This window comes from Myotis daubentonii, chromosome 9 (genome assembly GCF_963259705.1).
Source record: "Myotis daubentonii chromosome 9, mMyoDau2.1, whole genome shotgun sequence".
In the NCBI taxonomy this organism is placed as follows: Eukaryota; Metazoa; Chordata; class Mammalia; order Chiroptera; family Vespertilionidae; genus Myotis; species Myotis daubentonii.
Window position 1 is genome coordinate 79,462,855 of NC_081848.1, and position 12,561 is coordinate 79,475,415.

Sequence of the window (12,561 nt, forward strand, 5' to 3'; positions counted from 1 at the left end):
GTGGCTTCTTTACCCATGAGCTGGGACTGGCTTACCTTAGAGGCAGTGCTTGAACCAGTTGGGATCTTAAACCATATTCCTCAGTTCAAATCCCATCCCTGCCACTCAGCAGATGGACGATCTGAGGCACATTAGTCCATGTGAGCTTGGTTTCATGTAGTGTAACAGCTCTTACTCCAAAAAATGCTTATTAGCATTGAGATCATACTAAGGTGGCCATTTGCCCAGCACCTGCTATACAATAATTGTTAAGAATGTGTGTTTTCACCTAAAGTTACTGTTAGGTTATGCACTTGAGGTTTGTCCTAGCCAGTAGCGGAGAGTCACGCCTGGTGTGAGTGCTGGTGCCAGGGCCACCACAGGCACACCTTCTGTCCTACGTCAGCATCCTCAGTCTCTGATGGACTTTTATTAGTTTGCCGCTGGGGCCACTGTCTTCCTCCCTTACCCGCCTGTTGCTGATGTTCTCACAGCGCCCAAGCATAGTGTGACCCTTTGGCACTTGCTACCCTTCGGTCTTAGCCACTTTGCTCACACTTCTGCCCAGCTTGCTTATGTCCTTTTTGAACTTTGACTTGGTAAGCACACTTTTTAGCTGGACTTTTGATGAGATCATGCCTTTTGAGACAAAATGAGAATACACTATAAATACATAAACATAAGGGAAACAAGTTGTAGCATCAAGTCGTCTATTCTGAGCTGTTGAGAACAAACACCCAGGTGCTTTGTGAGTGGTTCGCTGTGGTCAGCTAACAGTGATTCCATGGGAAGGAGGGGTGCAAGAGGAGAGGCACGCTCCAGAATCACCATAAAATGAGATTCGTCTAATGGCTTAAAATAAGTGTCCAAGTAAGGGAGCTCTGGTGTCACGAGACACGTAGCAAGAGTACCCTGTCCTATGTAGAAAGTCTGGGCAGGCTCCCTGGAAAAGTGTTTCCTACGCTGAACTTTAAAGAGGGTGAGAAGCTGGCCAAGTGAAGCACTTGGGACTTTTATTTTAAAAATATAATAAGGGGATGAGTGTAGGACTTGAATAAGTGAAGTTTATCATGGGTGGAATTGAAGGTAGGAAGAAAGGATGTGAGCATAACTTAAAATTTTAGATTTGGTTCTTAGAGCATTAGGTTATTGAAAGGTTTAAATCCCAGAAGTGACATGGGTACTAGGAAGATCATTTTGTCTACATGATGGAGGATGGGGTGTTGGGAAAGCAGTAGGAGAGACAAAAAAAATGGTGGAAGCTGTTGGCCCTCATTCAGGCACGAGGTTGTGGCATTAACAATGGAGAGAGGTAGACACTCCAGTGACATGGCAGGAGTGGACGCCACAGGACCTGGAGGCCGATTGGGTGAGGCAGTTAGGGAAAGCAAACCTCAGGAATGACCCCAGTTTCTGGGGTGATTGGCCAAGAGAACTGCGGCGGAGAAGCAGCCATGAGACTTAAAGGCAAGTTCAGTTTAAGCATGTTCACCAAGGGGCTCCGAGGCAGCCTCGGGAGATCCGGATGCCAGCGGGTATTTGGTGGTAGGGCCTGTGATTCCGGAGAGAATCTGTGAGAGAAAGTGGCTCAGGAAGGGGGTGGGTGCTTATCACCAGGAGACTGTTTTTCAAGGGCCTAGGACAGCGGAGGGGAGAGGGTTTTCCAGGAAAGGGATGGTCGGCAGAATCACATTCTGCAAAGGAAGGCAAGGGCGGAAAGTGCTCACCGGGTTTCACGACCTGGAGGTGGTCAGAGATTGGCCAAGGCTCTCATGCGAGGGACAGGCTGGATCCCGATTTCAGGGGGATCGCTGTGGAGAATGCAACGTATCCGTGATTCTAGTTACAGCTGATTGCAGGTGCAAAATGAGGAAAAGGGAACAATAGGCTGAGGACCACTAAGCTTGGTCATAGGATGGTCCTTGAAGAGTCAAGCTGGGCAGAGGACCACATAGCCAACTCTGAGAAAGCTGAGCACGGAACACTGCTGTTGACTTACATCAGTCAACACATCAAGCCTGGCTGGTGTGGCTCAGTGGTTGAGCATTGACCTATGAACCAGGAGGTCATGGTTGAATTCTCAGTCAGGGCACATGCCTGGTTTGAGGGCTCAATCCCCAGCATGCAGGAAACAGCTGATTGATGATTCTCTCTCATCATTGATATTTTTTCTCTCTCCCTCTGCCTTCCTCTCTGAAATCAATAAAAATACATTTTAAAAAATAAGTAAATAAGTACCTCTACCAGTTTCACCTTAAAGGAAGCCTTGAAAGCAGAAATTCTTTAGCCAAAGAATTCCCCAAATATCCTCGTATTTTAAAAATTATTTCTAGCAAGTTCTGTGTAATTCCAGTTCATATACACATTCTCCAAAATTACTACTGTTCTTCAAGAAATAGTGGGCCCCATTTCTGGGAGTTTTGCTGGTTTGGGTACCTCACTCCATTTAGGAGCCAGGCTTGAGTACAGAGCTCCATTCTTGGTGGTGTGACGCTTGGAATGCTTGTTACTCATTCTTGTTCTCCATAAAAACTAACTAATGGTGACTTACTTGCTCAACCAAGCAGAAGGAACAGCAGTCGCCTTGGCAACCTTCGGGCATGTAGTAAGGGACCATCTTTGTTGGCAGTGTGCTGGGCTTAACCACATTCCTTGTTTTCTATTTCCTTGTTTTCAGATGAGCGATGGTGATTGTTGGGTATTCTCAGCTTCTCTGTGAATAATTTAAAAGGGGCGCTTTGGTGGGGATGAGGTTTTCAGGTGGGGAGTGTGGGAAGCTGAAAAGTTGACTCATGTAAGACACTGTGTAGGTCCAAAGGTAAATGCAAAGGAAAGCAGAGATGGCAGCTGGTCAGTGGCAAGGTCAGAGGTTCTCGGGGCGCAGCTTAAACTTGAGTCACATATAAGCCTTTTGTAAAGCCCTTCAGTTGTCACCTTAGTTCCCAGTAGGATCATCCCAGCCTTTCTGTGTCCTTGTCCAGAGGAAGGAAGTTGGAGCCCCCTTGTCTGAGAGTAATTCTGGCAGCATGCTCCTTCCCTCTCAGTGTGACTGTGGGCAGTGAGCAGGACGGGAGGGACGGCCCAGGTGAGCTCTGCTGACCTCCCCGCGCCTCAGGGAGAGGTTTTAGATAGGCAGTTCTTCGGGGTGGTTGTCGGGGATACAATGTGGTTCCTCGGATCTCTTGTTGAAACCATTGGAATAGAATTTGTCTCTGAGCCCACTTGCAATATATTTCCTGAGTTTGGATTTTAGAAACCTATTTAAAATGATGATTTTAAGAATTTGTGAAAGAAAATAAAACTATGATTTTTTTTCCTTAGGTCCACTTTAAACCTTTTACTTGGTAAAATACTAAATCAGGAAAAGAAATACTTATTGTGGACCAGTATCATGATAGATAGATTAAGGACAAGCATAGAGTGAAATCTAGGTACTTGGTAGTAGGAACTCTTCAAACACCCAGTTCAAATGTGATAGATGCTCCATGAATCAGAGGCTGAAATTAGAAAGAGACTGTGAAGGAAAGTGCAGGGAGCTTATGTGCAGGCAGAAACCTGACGGGGTCTGTCCGCCAGGTGCCTGTGTAAGTGAACGTCACAGGGCCGAGAGTCTGGTTTTGGATGCTGTTTTGTGTTATCAAGGCTATTTTTCATCTTTTTTCTTTTTTTTTTTTTTAACTTTGCAGCTTCTAGCCGAAAAGCTTCCGTTGGTGTGAAAAAGACCAGCAAGAGCAGGACGTTAGCAAGGCAATCTGTGTCAAGAACTCCGGCTTCTTCCAGTTCTACCTCATCCAAGCTAACTCATATTCATAATTCCAGGGCACCAAAGAAACCGCAACAGCCTGCAAAGCCTTTACTTTCGAAGGTAAAATTAAGAAATCATTGCAAACGGCCGGAGCAGAAGAGTGCTTCACGAAACCTCGAGATGGGAAACTTAGTCCTTAAAGAGCCTAAAGTAGTTCTATATAAAAATTTGCCCATTAAAAAAGATCAGGAGCCAGAGGGACCAATACCAGCCACAATGGCCAGTGGGTGCTTAACCAGACATGCGGCAAGAGAGCACAAACAGAATTCGGGGCGAGGGGCCCCTTCGCCGGGGGAGGGCGCCCCCAGCACCTACACAACCAGGCGATCTGCACGGACGAGAATGATTTTGAAGGAGCCCTCTGACATCAAGCTTGAACCAAATACGTCGGACGACTATGAAAGCAGCCTGACTGAGCCTTGCCCAGAGAGTGGCGAGCAACCACCTCCTGCGACACAGGAAGAAGAACTGGTGCATGACACTGCACACAACGGGGAGGCGACGTGTCCGAGGAGTGACAGCAGCATTGCAAAAAAGAAGTCACGGCAAGGGAAACTTGTGAGACAGTTGGCAAAGGCGGGGGAGTCCACTCCGGAGCACAGTCCCCCTGGGAAAGCCGGTGTGGTACCCAGCGTGCTGGGGTCCCTCCCCGATCAGGGTGAGCACAGCGGCTCGGAGGGGCTGCCCGGGAGCTACATGGATTGGGCCCCTTCGCCTGTTGATGGTTCGGTGGTGACATCAGATAGCTTCAAAACAAAAGACGGCTTCAGGACTGCAAAGAGTAAAAAGAAGAGGCGGATCACAAGGTATGACGCACAGTTAATCCTGGAGAATAACTCTGGGATCCCCAAATTGACTCTTCGCAGGCGTCACGATAGCAGCAGCAAGACAAACAATCCAGAGAATGATGGGATGAATTCTTCCAAAATAAGCATCAAGTTAAGTAAAGACCATGAAAATGATAATAATCTCTACGTAGCAAAGCTTAATAACGGATTTAACTCAGGACCGGGCAGCAGTGCCACAAAATTAAAAATCCAGCTCAAACGGGACGAGGAGGGTCGGGGGCCCTGTGTAGAGGGGCGTCACGAGAACGGGGTGTGCTGCGGTGACCCGCTTTCTCTCCTGGAGTCGCAGATGGACGTCGATGACTACAGTCAGTACGAGGAAGACAGTACAGATGACTCCTCCTCCTCTGAGGGGGACGAAGAGGAGGATGATTACGACGATGACTTTGAAGATGACTTTATTCCCCTCCCTCCAGCCAAGCGACTGAGGCTAATAGTTGGGAAAGACTCAATAGATATTGACATTTCTTCCAGGAGAAGAGAAGATCAGTCTTTGAGGCTTAACGCATAAGCTCTGGGTCTCAATTTGACCTGGGATAAACTACTTACAAATAAAAAATTCCAGTGTATTATTCCTCAACTGAAGCATTTTAGCGGCAGCACTTCTCTCATTTCTTCACTTATCGGCATAACACATAGAAAGTGTACAGCATACTGACTTACCTGAAGTCTGATTTGTGCACATTTTTATTGTACTTTTTGAATAGCCTCCTTACGTGCAATTCCGAGTTAGAGGGAGAGCCCTGTTGTAAAGTAAAGGCTCAGCAAACTACAGTGATAGCAACTTTCCACACGACGTTGAAAACAATAATGTGGCTACACAATTTTTTTAACTTGTAAGAGCATCAACTGGCTCTTTAATATGTGACTAAATAATAACTTAAACCAATCCTAGTAGCAGCATATTAAGGTTTTCTAGTCCATGCTAATATCACCAGCAATGATCTTTGGCTTTTTGTTTTATTTGCTAGATGTTCCCCCCTTGGAGTTTGATCAGTTCCACACTGTTTGCTGGCCAGGTGTACTGTGTGTGGCCTTGGTTAAATAGCAGACCATCAGTTGGGAGTCAAATTGGTTTATTATTATTATTTTTTTTTTAAAGTACAATCCCATGCGTGACAGCCAACTTTTCAGTACATTATATGTACGAGGGTAGCAGTGTGCAGGATGAGTTTCGATACAGCGTATTTATTGCTTGTCATGTAAATTAAAGACCTTGTATTTAACACTTTTCAATACTTTTAGATAAAATTGTTCTTTGCAAGAATGATTGGTGCTTATTTTTTCAAAAATTTGCTGTGAACAATGTGATGACAACAAGCAACATTTAATGAACTACAGCTATCTTAATTTGGGTCTTCAAGTTTTCTGTTGCACTTGTAAAATGCTACAAGGAATATTAAAAAACTCTATTCACTTTAACTTATAATAGTTTATGAAATAAAAACATGAGTCACAGCTTTTGTTCTGTGGTAACCTATAAAAATGTTTGTCTTTGAAATTCAATGTAAAGAACTGAAAACAATGTATATGTTGTAAATATTTGTGTGTTGTGAGAAATTTTTGTCATAAGAAATTAAAAGAACTTACCAGGAAGGTTTTTAAGTTTAGAAATATCCATGCCAATAAAATAGGAAATTATAAATACATAGTTTTAAGCACTGCATCAGTGGGAGTTCTTGACTTATGTTAGTTTATGTATGAAAATGTCAAAGAGTTTTTGACTATATTATCAGTTAGACAAAAAGAAGAGTCAGATTTAATTTGTTTTTGAAGCACTTTGAAAAGATAAATTAATTTTAAGTAAGTTAATGAACGAAATTTTACTACTTTATGTTCAGTACCCATCTTTGCTTTTTCTGGATTGTTTTACAAATCATTGGACAGAGAATTGGGGAATGTGAATCTGCAGCAGGCGCTGAGCCAGCGGGCCTCTGTTTCCGGGAAGCGTGTGCGTATACTCTCCGACACACAGTGCTCCTATGTACCAAGTCCAGGGATCCATAGTGTCTGGAAAGGGAGCCCCAGTTTTAAATGTTGAAGGAATCTGCAGGTAATGGAATCCCTTGGAGAAAAAAACCTCTGTGCTCACTGTCATTCCTAATTGATTCCCCCAGTTCCCAGATTCTGGGAAATTCAGTTCCTTAACACTATTGCCAGTAGGATCCAAGTAGAAATTAATAATATCCATAAAAGTTTTTTAAATGTAGCAGTGTTTTTTCCTTACTTCCTTCCCAAGGCATTACTTCTGTAGTCTCGTGTCGCCTGTGTGTGACGGTGCAGTTCAGCCCCCAGGTAGCGATGTGGCGCATGTGGCACACACTCGGCCGCTTCGCTCAGCCAGCGTGCCTCCTGTGCCAGCAGGGCAGCCCCTGGGGCCTGTCCCAAGGTCTTCAGAGCACTTGACTGACCAGTCCGACCCTCACGGTGTCCCTGTGTAGACGCGGGACTCGCGCCACAAGGGTAGGTCCGGCCCAGACCCCGTGTGGAAAGCCCAGCAGACAGAAGGTCACCTCATCCCCACCTCCGATTGGCGTGTTTTGTAGACAGTCATAGAACCCATCTTGAACTGTTTCCTGGAATACCAACAATAGCCATTACAGGAATGTCAACCTTAAGGGAAAAGTAATAAAATGTCCTATTGCCCACTTTTCTCCATTTTTAAGCTTCTTTTCAGTAACTTATTTATGATGTTAGTTTTAACTGTATGGCAGCCTGGTCCTTTGAGGCTGGCCTTCCCAGGGTCTGAGCAGTGACACCTGGTAGCCGTCACTGTCTCAGGAGTCTGTGCGTCCCAGCCTGGCCGTCACCGCTGACGCTTTCCAAGGAGCTGATTTTCCGTTGTTATGTTGTCCTGGCTCTGCTGTGTGGGATGGTGAAACCCACACTCTGGAGACCACTTGGAAGAGGTCAATAAAACTTCCATTCAGTAAAACTCTTAGCTTGAGCTTATGCAATGACTGGTAAAGACTTTCGCATTGTAAGAATTAGGAAATGATAATAGAAATATATGTATTCAATTTTCAATCATTTTTCAAACTACTGTTTTAAATTGTTTTGCTGAGTTGTAATACTTTTGAGATACAATGTATTCCTTGTACTGAAAGAATGAAAAAAGGACTTTTTCAGCATTTGAGGTAAGTTCTTTAACGTTTCATTAAAAACATTTTTTACAAATATTTTGTACATGCACTTGCAGTATTGAGGTTAATCATTTTAATAAATTCGGAAATTAAAACAATTTGGCCGGTGTTCGCTGCATCCGAGAAGGGAAGATCCAGGTGCTTTTCTCCCACGAGGATTTCATCTCAAGTAGAAGTTGTTAATTCAGCGTTCCTAAAGCCTTTTCAGTCTCCGAGTGTTGAGTTCTCAGAGCCCTGATCTCCTTTGCTTCTGGTGAAGAAGACCTTTTGGCCACTCAATTTAAAAGAAAAGCAGGGGCCAGGCTGGCTCAGTGTTTGAGCATTGACCTATGAACCAAGAGGTCACGGTTAGATTCCCAGTCAGGGCACATTCTTGGGTTGTAGGCTGGATCCCCAGTGGGAGGTGTGCAGGAGGCAGCCTATCAGTGATGCTCTCTCATTGATCTTCCTTCTCCTCTCTGAAATCAATCCTATATAATAAAAGGGTAATATGCAAATTGACCCAGAGAGATGTCTGAGTGCCAGCTTAGGCCCTATCCCCCAGGGAGCAGGCCTAAGCCAGCAGGTGGACATCCTCTGAGGGGTCCCAGACTGCGAGAGGACACAGGCCAGGATGAGGGACCCCCCCACCCCGAGTGCACAAATTTTTGTGCACCGGGCCTCTAGTTATATATATAAACGCCTAAGCGATCAACCCACTGGCCGCTATGACACACACTGACCACCAGGGGGAAGATACTTAATTTGGGAGCTGCCCCCTGGTGGTCAGTGCACTCCCACAGTGGGAGTGCTGCTCAGCTGACCAGCGGGCACCAGATGCCAGGCTCACTACCAAGCAGTGGCAGGGGCAGGGGCAGCAGCGCCAGGATGAGCCGGAGCAGCACCAGGCTGGGCTCGGACTCCTCCCTGGCTGCCTGCCGCTTTAGGCACTACTACATCCCTTGGGGGATGTCAGCTGGCCTGTGGGGATCGGGTTGAAACCAGCAGTCCGACATCCCCCCAGGGGTCCAGGATTGTGAGAGGGCGCAGGCCACGCTGAGGGCCTCTAGTGTGCGTGTGCGTGTGTGTGTGTGTGTGTGTGTGTGTGTGTGTGTGTGTGTGTGTGAGTGAAGAGTAAAGGGGGAGGAGCACTTGTTCTCTCTATGGGGAGGCTTTAAAGGACATACCCTCTTAGCCCTCGGGCCCATGAAGGCTTTTAAAACCCAGTTTTCAATGGTTCCTATTAGTTGGGTGTTGTCTCACTGGATTGGACAGAACTGGTGTGAGTCCGTCCTCCCAGATCAGCAAAACCTGGTTGAAAGAGGAAATAACGACTGGCTTAGGAGTCGGGACAAACTCTGCAACGTCTGGGTGACCCTGGGCAGGCTGCTAATCCAGATCTCTCTCTAGCACCTGGAAGTCGGTGGGGACGCCTGGTGCCATGGCCAGTCCAGCTTCAGGTCGAGCTGCCAGCTCTCTCTGAGCCGGTGGGGGTAGTGGTGCCGACCAGAATGGAAGCCCTGACCCTAACTGAAATACCCACCCTGACGGGTCCCCAGGGTGAAAGGGCTCCCGGTGGCATGCCCATCTTCAGTCTCAGGTGTCCTTCCCAATGACCCGCTGGTCCTGGGCCACCGGCGCCCCTGCGGATTTCCATTTCCCAGGTGCCAGGGCTCTTGTCACCGCGTGTCATTGCATTTGCTGCAGACCCGACCTCGGGCGCTCGGAGCTCCAGGGTCACGGTAAGCCTGACCCTAGCGCGCGGGACGGGGTGGGGGGGCGGGGGTGCGTAGGCCTCCAGCCTAATTCCCCATGTCATTAGCGCTTGGGCTTGGCGGTTGCTAATGCCCAGTGGAAAAGCAGGTTTGGATTCTTCAGGAAGGAGCAGGTGTGTGAGTGGGCCTCCCTCCTGAGGCCGGGCCACTCCAGTCCTCCCGGGACACCGAGCTTGAGCTCATGGACAGCTGGGAAGCCTCCCAGGGGACTGCCGTCTCATGGCTATGGCTGTGGTAACATTCTCTTAAAAAGTCGGTGTGGCCCGGCAGGTGTGGTTCAGTGGTCGAGCGTCCACCCAGGAACCAGGAGGTTACCGTTGGATTCCCAGTTGGGGCACATGCTGGGTTGCAGGCTTGATCCCCAGAAGGGGGAGAGCGTGTAGGAGGCAGTCTGTCGATGTTTCTCTCCCTTTCCCTTCCTGTCTCTCTAAACTCAAAACGTATTTTTAAAACAATAAATAAAAAGAAAGCTGCTTACAAACCTTAAAAAAAAAAAGTCTGTGTTACTAGATCCAATACTGTCATATTTGTGTTTTCTGCTAAGATGCAGTAGACGGTGACTTCAGTGCTTGCGGGGCAGACCATCCTGTTGAGTCTGCTCTGCTAAGGGGAGGAGCACTTGCTGGGGCCGCTCAGGCCCCTGGGGCTGGCAGATGGGTTTCCCAGTCTGACCTGAGCAGCAGGAGTCAAGGGAGTAGAGTTGCATTTCTTTAATATGCGTTGAACACATAATGTGTTACGTGTTTTGGAGGGGGAGGCAAGATTTGAGAGCCTTCCTTGTGGGGTGTGATTAAAGCCACCCACGTCTGCATGTGAAATAGCCTAGGGACAGAGAACTGAGAGCCCTGCCCGCACAGGCACGGACCAGGCATGGGCGCAGGTGCCAGGCCAGGAGAGGCAGCCTGGCAGCACTGTCTGGCGGAGGCAGAGTGGTTGAGAGGGTGGGAGAGGGGAAGTTTGGCTGTGAGGAGGAAAGGATGACAGCGGGAGGGAGCGGGGGTGAAGGAGGGGATTCACTGTTAATGAAGGACAAGCAGATCAGGCTGGAGAGGGAAGCTTCCCCGGGGATGAGTCCCAGGAAGGGGAGGGAAGGATTTATTGAGTCTGGGGGAGGAAGTGTTAAGCAAAGTGCTGAGGTCCCAGAAAACCGTCAGTGTGTTCATGGGTTCCAAATAACCCGAGGACTGGCTGTGCAGACACGGGTGCACCAGGGGCTGCCGGCCGGTGCTGTTGTTTCGCCACCACCCAGACATTCCCAACACAAGGCTTTATGGAGTACATAACAGAAAAACAGGCGTGCAGGGGGAGTAGTGCTTGCATGAGGTCAAAACACCAGCTGTTTACAACCCAGGCGCACATCTAGAAGTTTCTGTTTGACCTTAGACTGAGTTGCTGGCCAGGTTCCCAAGGTCTCACCGTCCCCTTACTGCTGGCTTTCAATATATTTCCCACGGGGGGGAGGGGGGGGCGGGCGTTGGAGCCTCGGAAGGGGCCCATTTACCATTTAGGAGGGATGGTCTTGCGAGTCCAGATCCAGCTTCCTCGGTACCTAGAGGAGGAGAGGTGGGGGCAGCCCCAGCAGGAGGGTGTCTGTCCTGCAGAGTAGGAGGAGGGCGTTGAGAGTGAGGAGGCGAGGAGGCCCCAACGCTTGAGCATGAAGGAGGCTTGAAATTGAGGAAGGGACAGCAAGCTGACTAGAAACCTAGTGTCATTCACGGCGGAAGTCTTTCCTAGGCACCACCTTCTAGGCACCAGTGGGTGTCCGGCAGGAGCAGACGCAGGGCTGAGGATGAAGGGTCAGGTGGGCAGGAGAGCCCCGGAGTGCAGGCAGGTCAGGGAAGGGCCAGGAAATAGAGGTGCTGGAGGCCTGGAGGCGCTCCTGTGGACGGTGAACATCGAGCAGGGAGAAGAAAGCACGGGGAGGACAGGAGGCGGAGGCCAGAGGATTGTAAGGGCAGCATTTGCAGTGATGATGAGGTCCTGGGGCCCTAACCGGTTTGGCTCAGTGGATAGAGCGTCGGCCTTCGGACTCAAGAGTCCCGGGTTCGATTCCGGTCAAGGGCATGTACCTTGGTTGCGGGCACGTCCCCAGTGGTGAGTGTGCAGGAGGCAGCTGATCGATGTTTCTCTCTCATCGATGTCTCTAACTCTCTATCCCTCTCCCTTCCGCTCTGTAAAAAATCAATAAAATATATTTTTTTAAAAAAACAGAGGTCCTGGGAAGGTCCGGGGAGAGAGAGTGTCCTGGTTCAGAGAGGCCAAGCCGTTGGACAGAACTGAGGGCACCCACGTTGACAGCAGACAGACAGCCTTCACCATGAGTCCTGGGAACCAAGGAACCATGCCCGCAGGCCAGAGACGTCCTACCCAGGAGCTGGGGAGCTGGGAGGTGAGTACTAGTAAAAGCTCTGTAACTCAGTGAATGAGTGAGTCAGCCTGCCTGAGGCCACGCAGCTGGTGGTGAGTGTCAGACAAATGTCAGCCACCATCAACCCCAGATCTGGCTCCTCACGGGTCATAGAGTCCAGGGTCACTGGGGCCAGCCCAAGTCATAGTCACGAGGCCTCACCTTTGCCAGGTAATTATCTTGGGTGACAAATAGCAATCACTGCCTTTCACCCTCATTTCCAAACTCTGTCCAAAGGTTAATTGTGCAGGTAAGTGGGGTGCCCCACCCCCATTAGTCAAATAGACAGGGAGCTTGAAAAGCGGGCCAGGTGCCATGCGTGGCCACCGAGGGCTCTGGTCTGTATCTGAAAATGTGAGTCAAACACGAGGATGCCTCGAGACATCGAGAGTTCAAGGTTTCCTCCAGCCTGGCCCGCCGCTGGCTGCTGCTGTTTCAACAGTGACCTTACACAGAATCATTAACGCTCAAAGGAGGGGCCCACTCTGACTTAGGGGGTTTCTTGTGTTACCCCTAAAATATGGCTGTGGTCAACATCAGGTCTGTCTCAGGCCCGTTTTGGGAAGGGGTGTATTTACAGAAAGTTGGTGTACGTCTCAGAGGCACACCTGGGAAGCCAGCTACA

At 48.7% G+C, this 12,561-nt stretch overlaps 1 protein-coding gene across 10 annotated transcripts in view; it reads left to right on the plus strand.

The window, feature by feature from the left end:
• The window catches only part of KMT5B (lysine methyltransferase 5B), a 49,624-nt gene extending 43,901 nt beyond the window's left edge, over positions 1-5,723 (plus strand). For all 10 annotated transcript variants that reach the window (XM_059709858.1, XM_059709860.1, XM_059709853.1 and 7 more), the window contains one exon: positions 3,666-5,723. In XM_059709858.1, coding sequence (XP_059565841.1) covers positions 3,666-5,143 — 1,478 coding nt within the window. In that variant the 3' untranslated portion in view covers positions 5,144-5,723. The remainder of the gene's footprint in view (positions 1-3,665) is intronic.
• Positions 5,724-12,561: the final 6,838 nt, after the last annotated feature.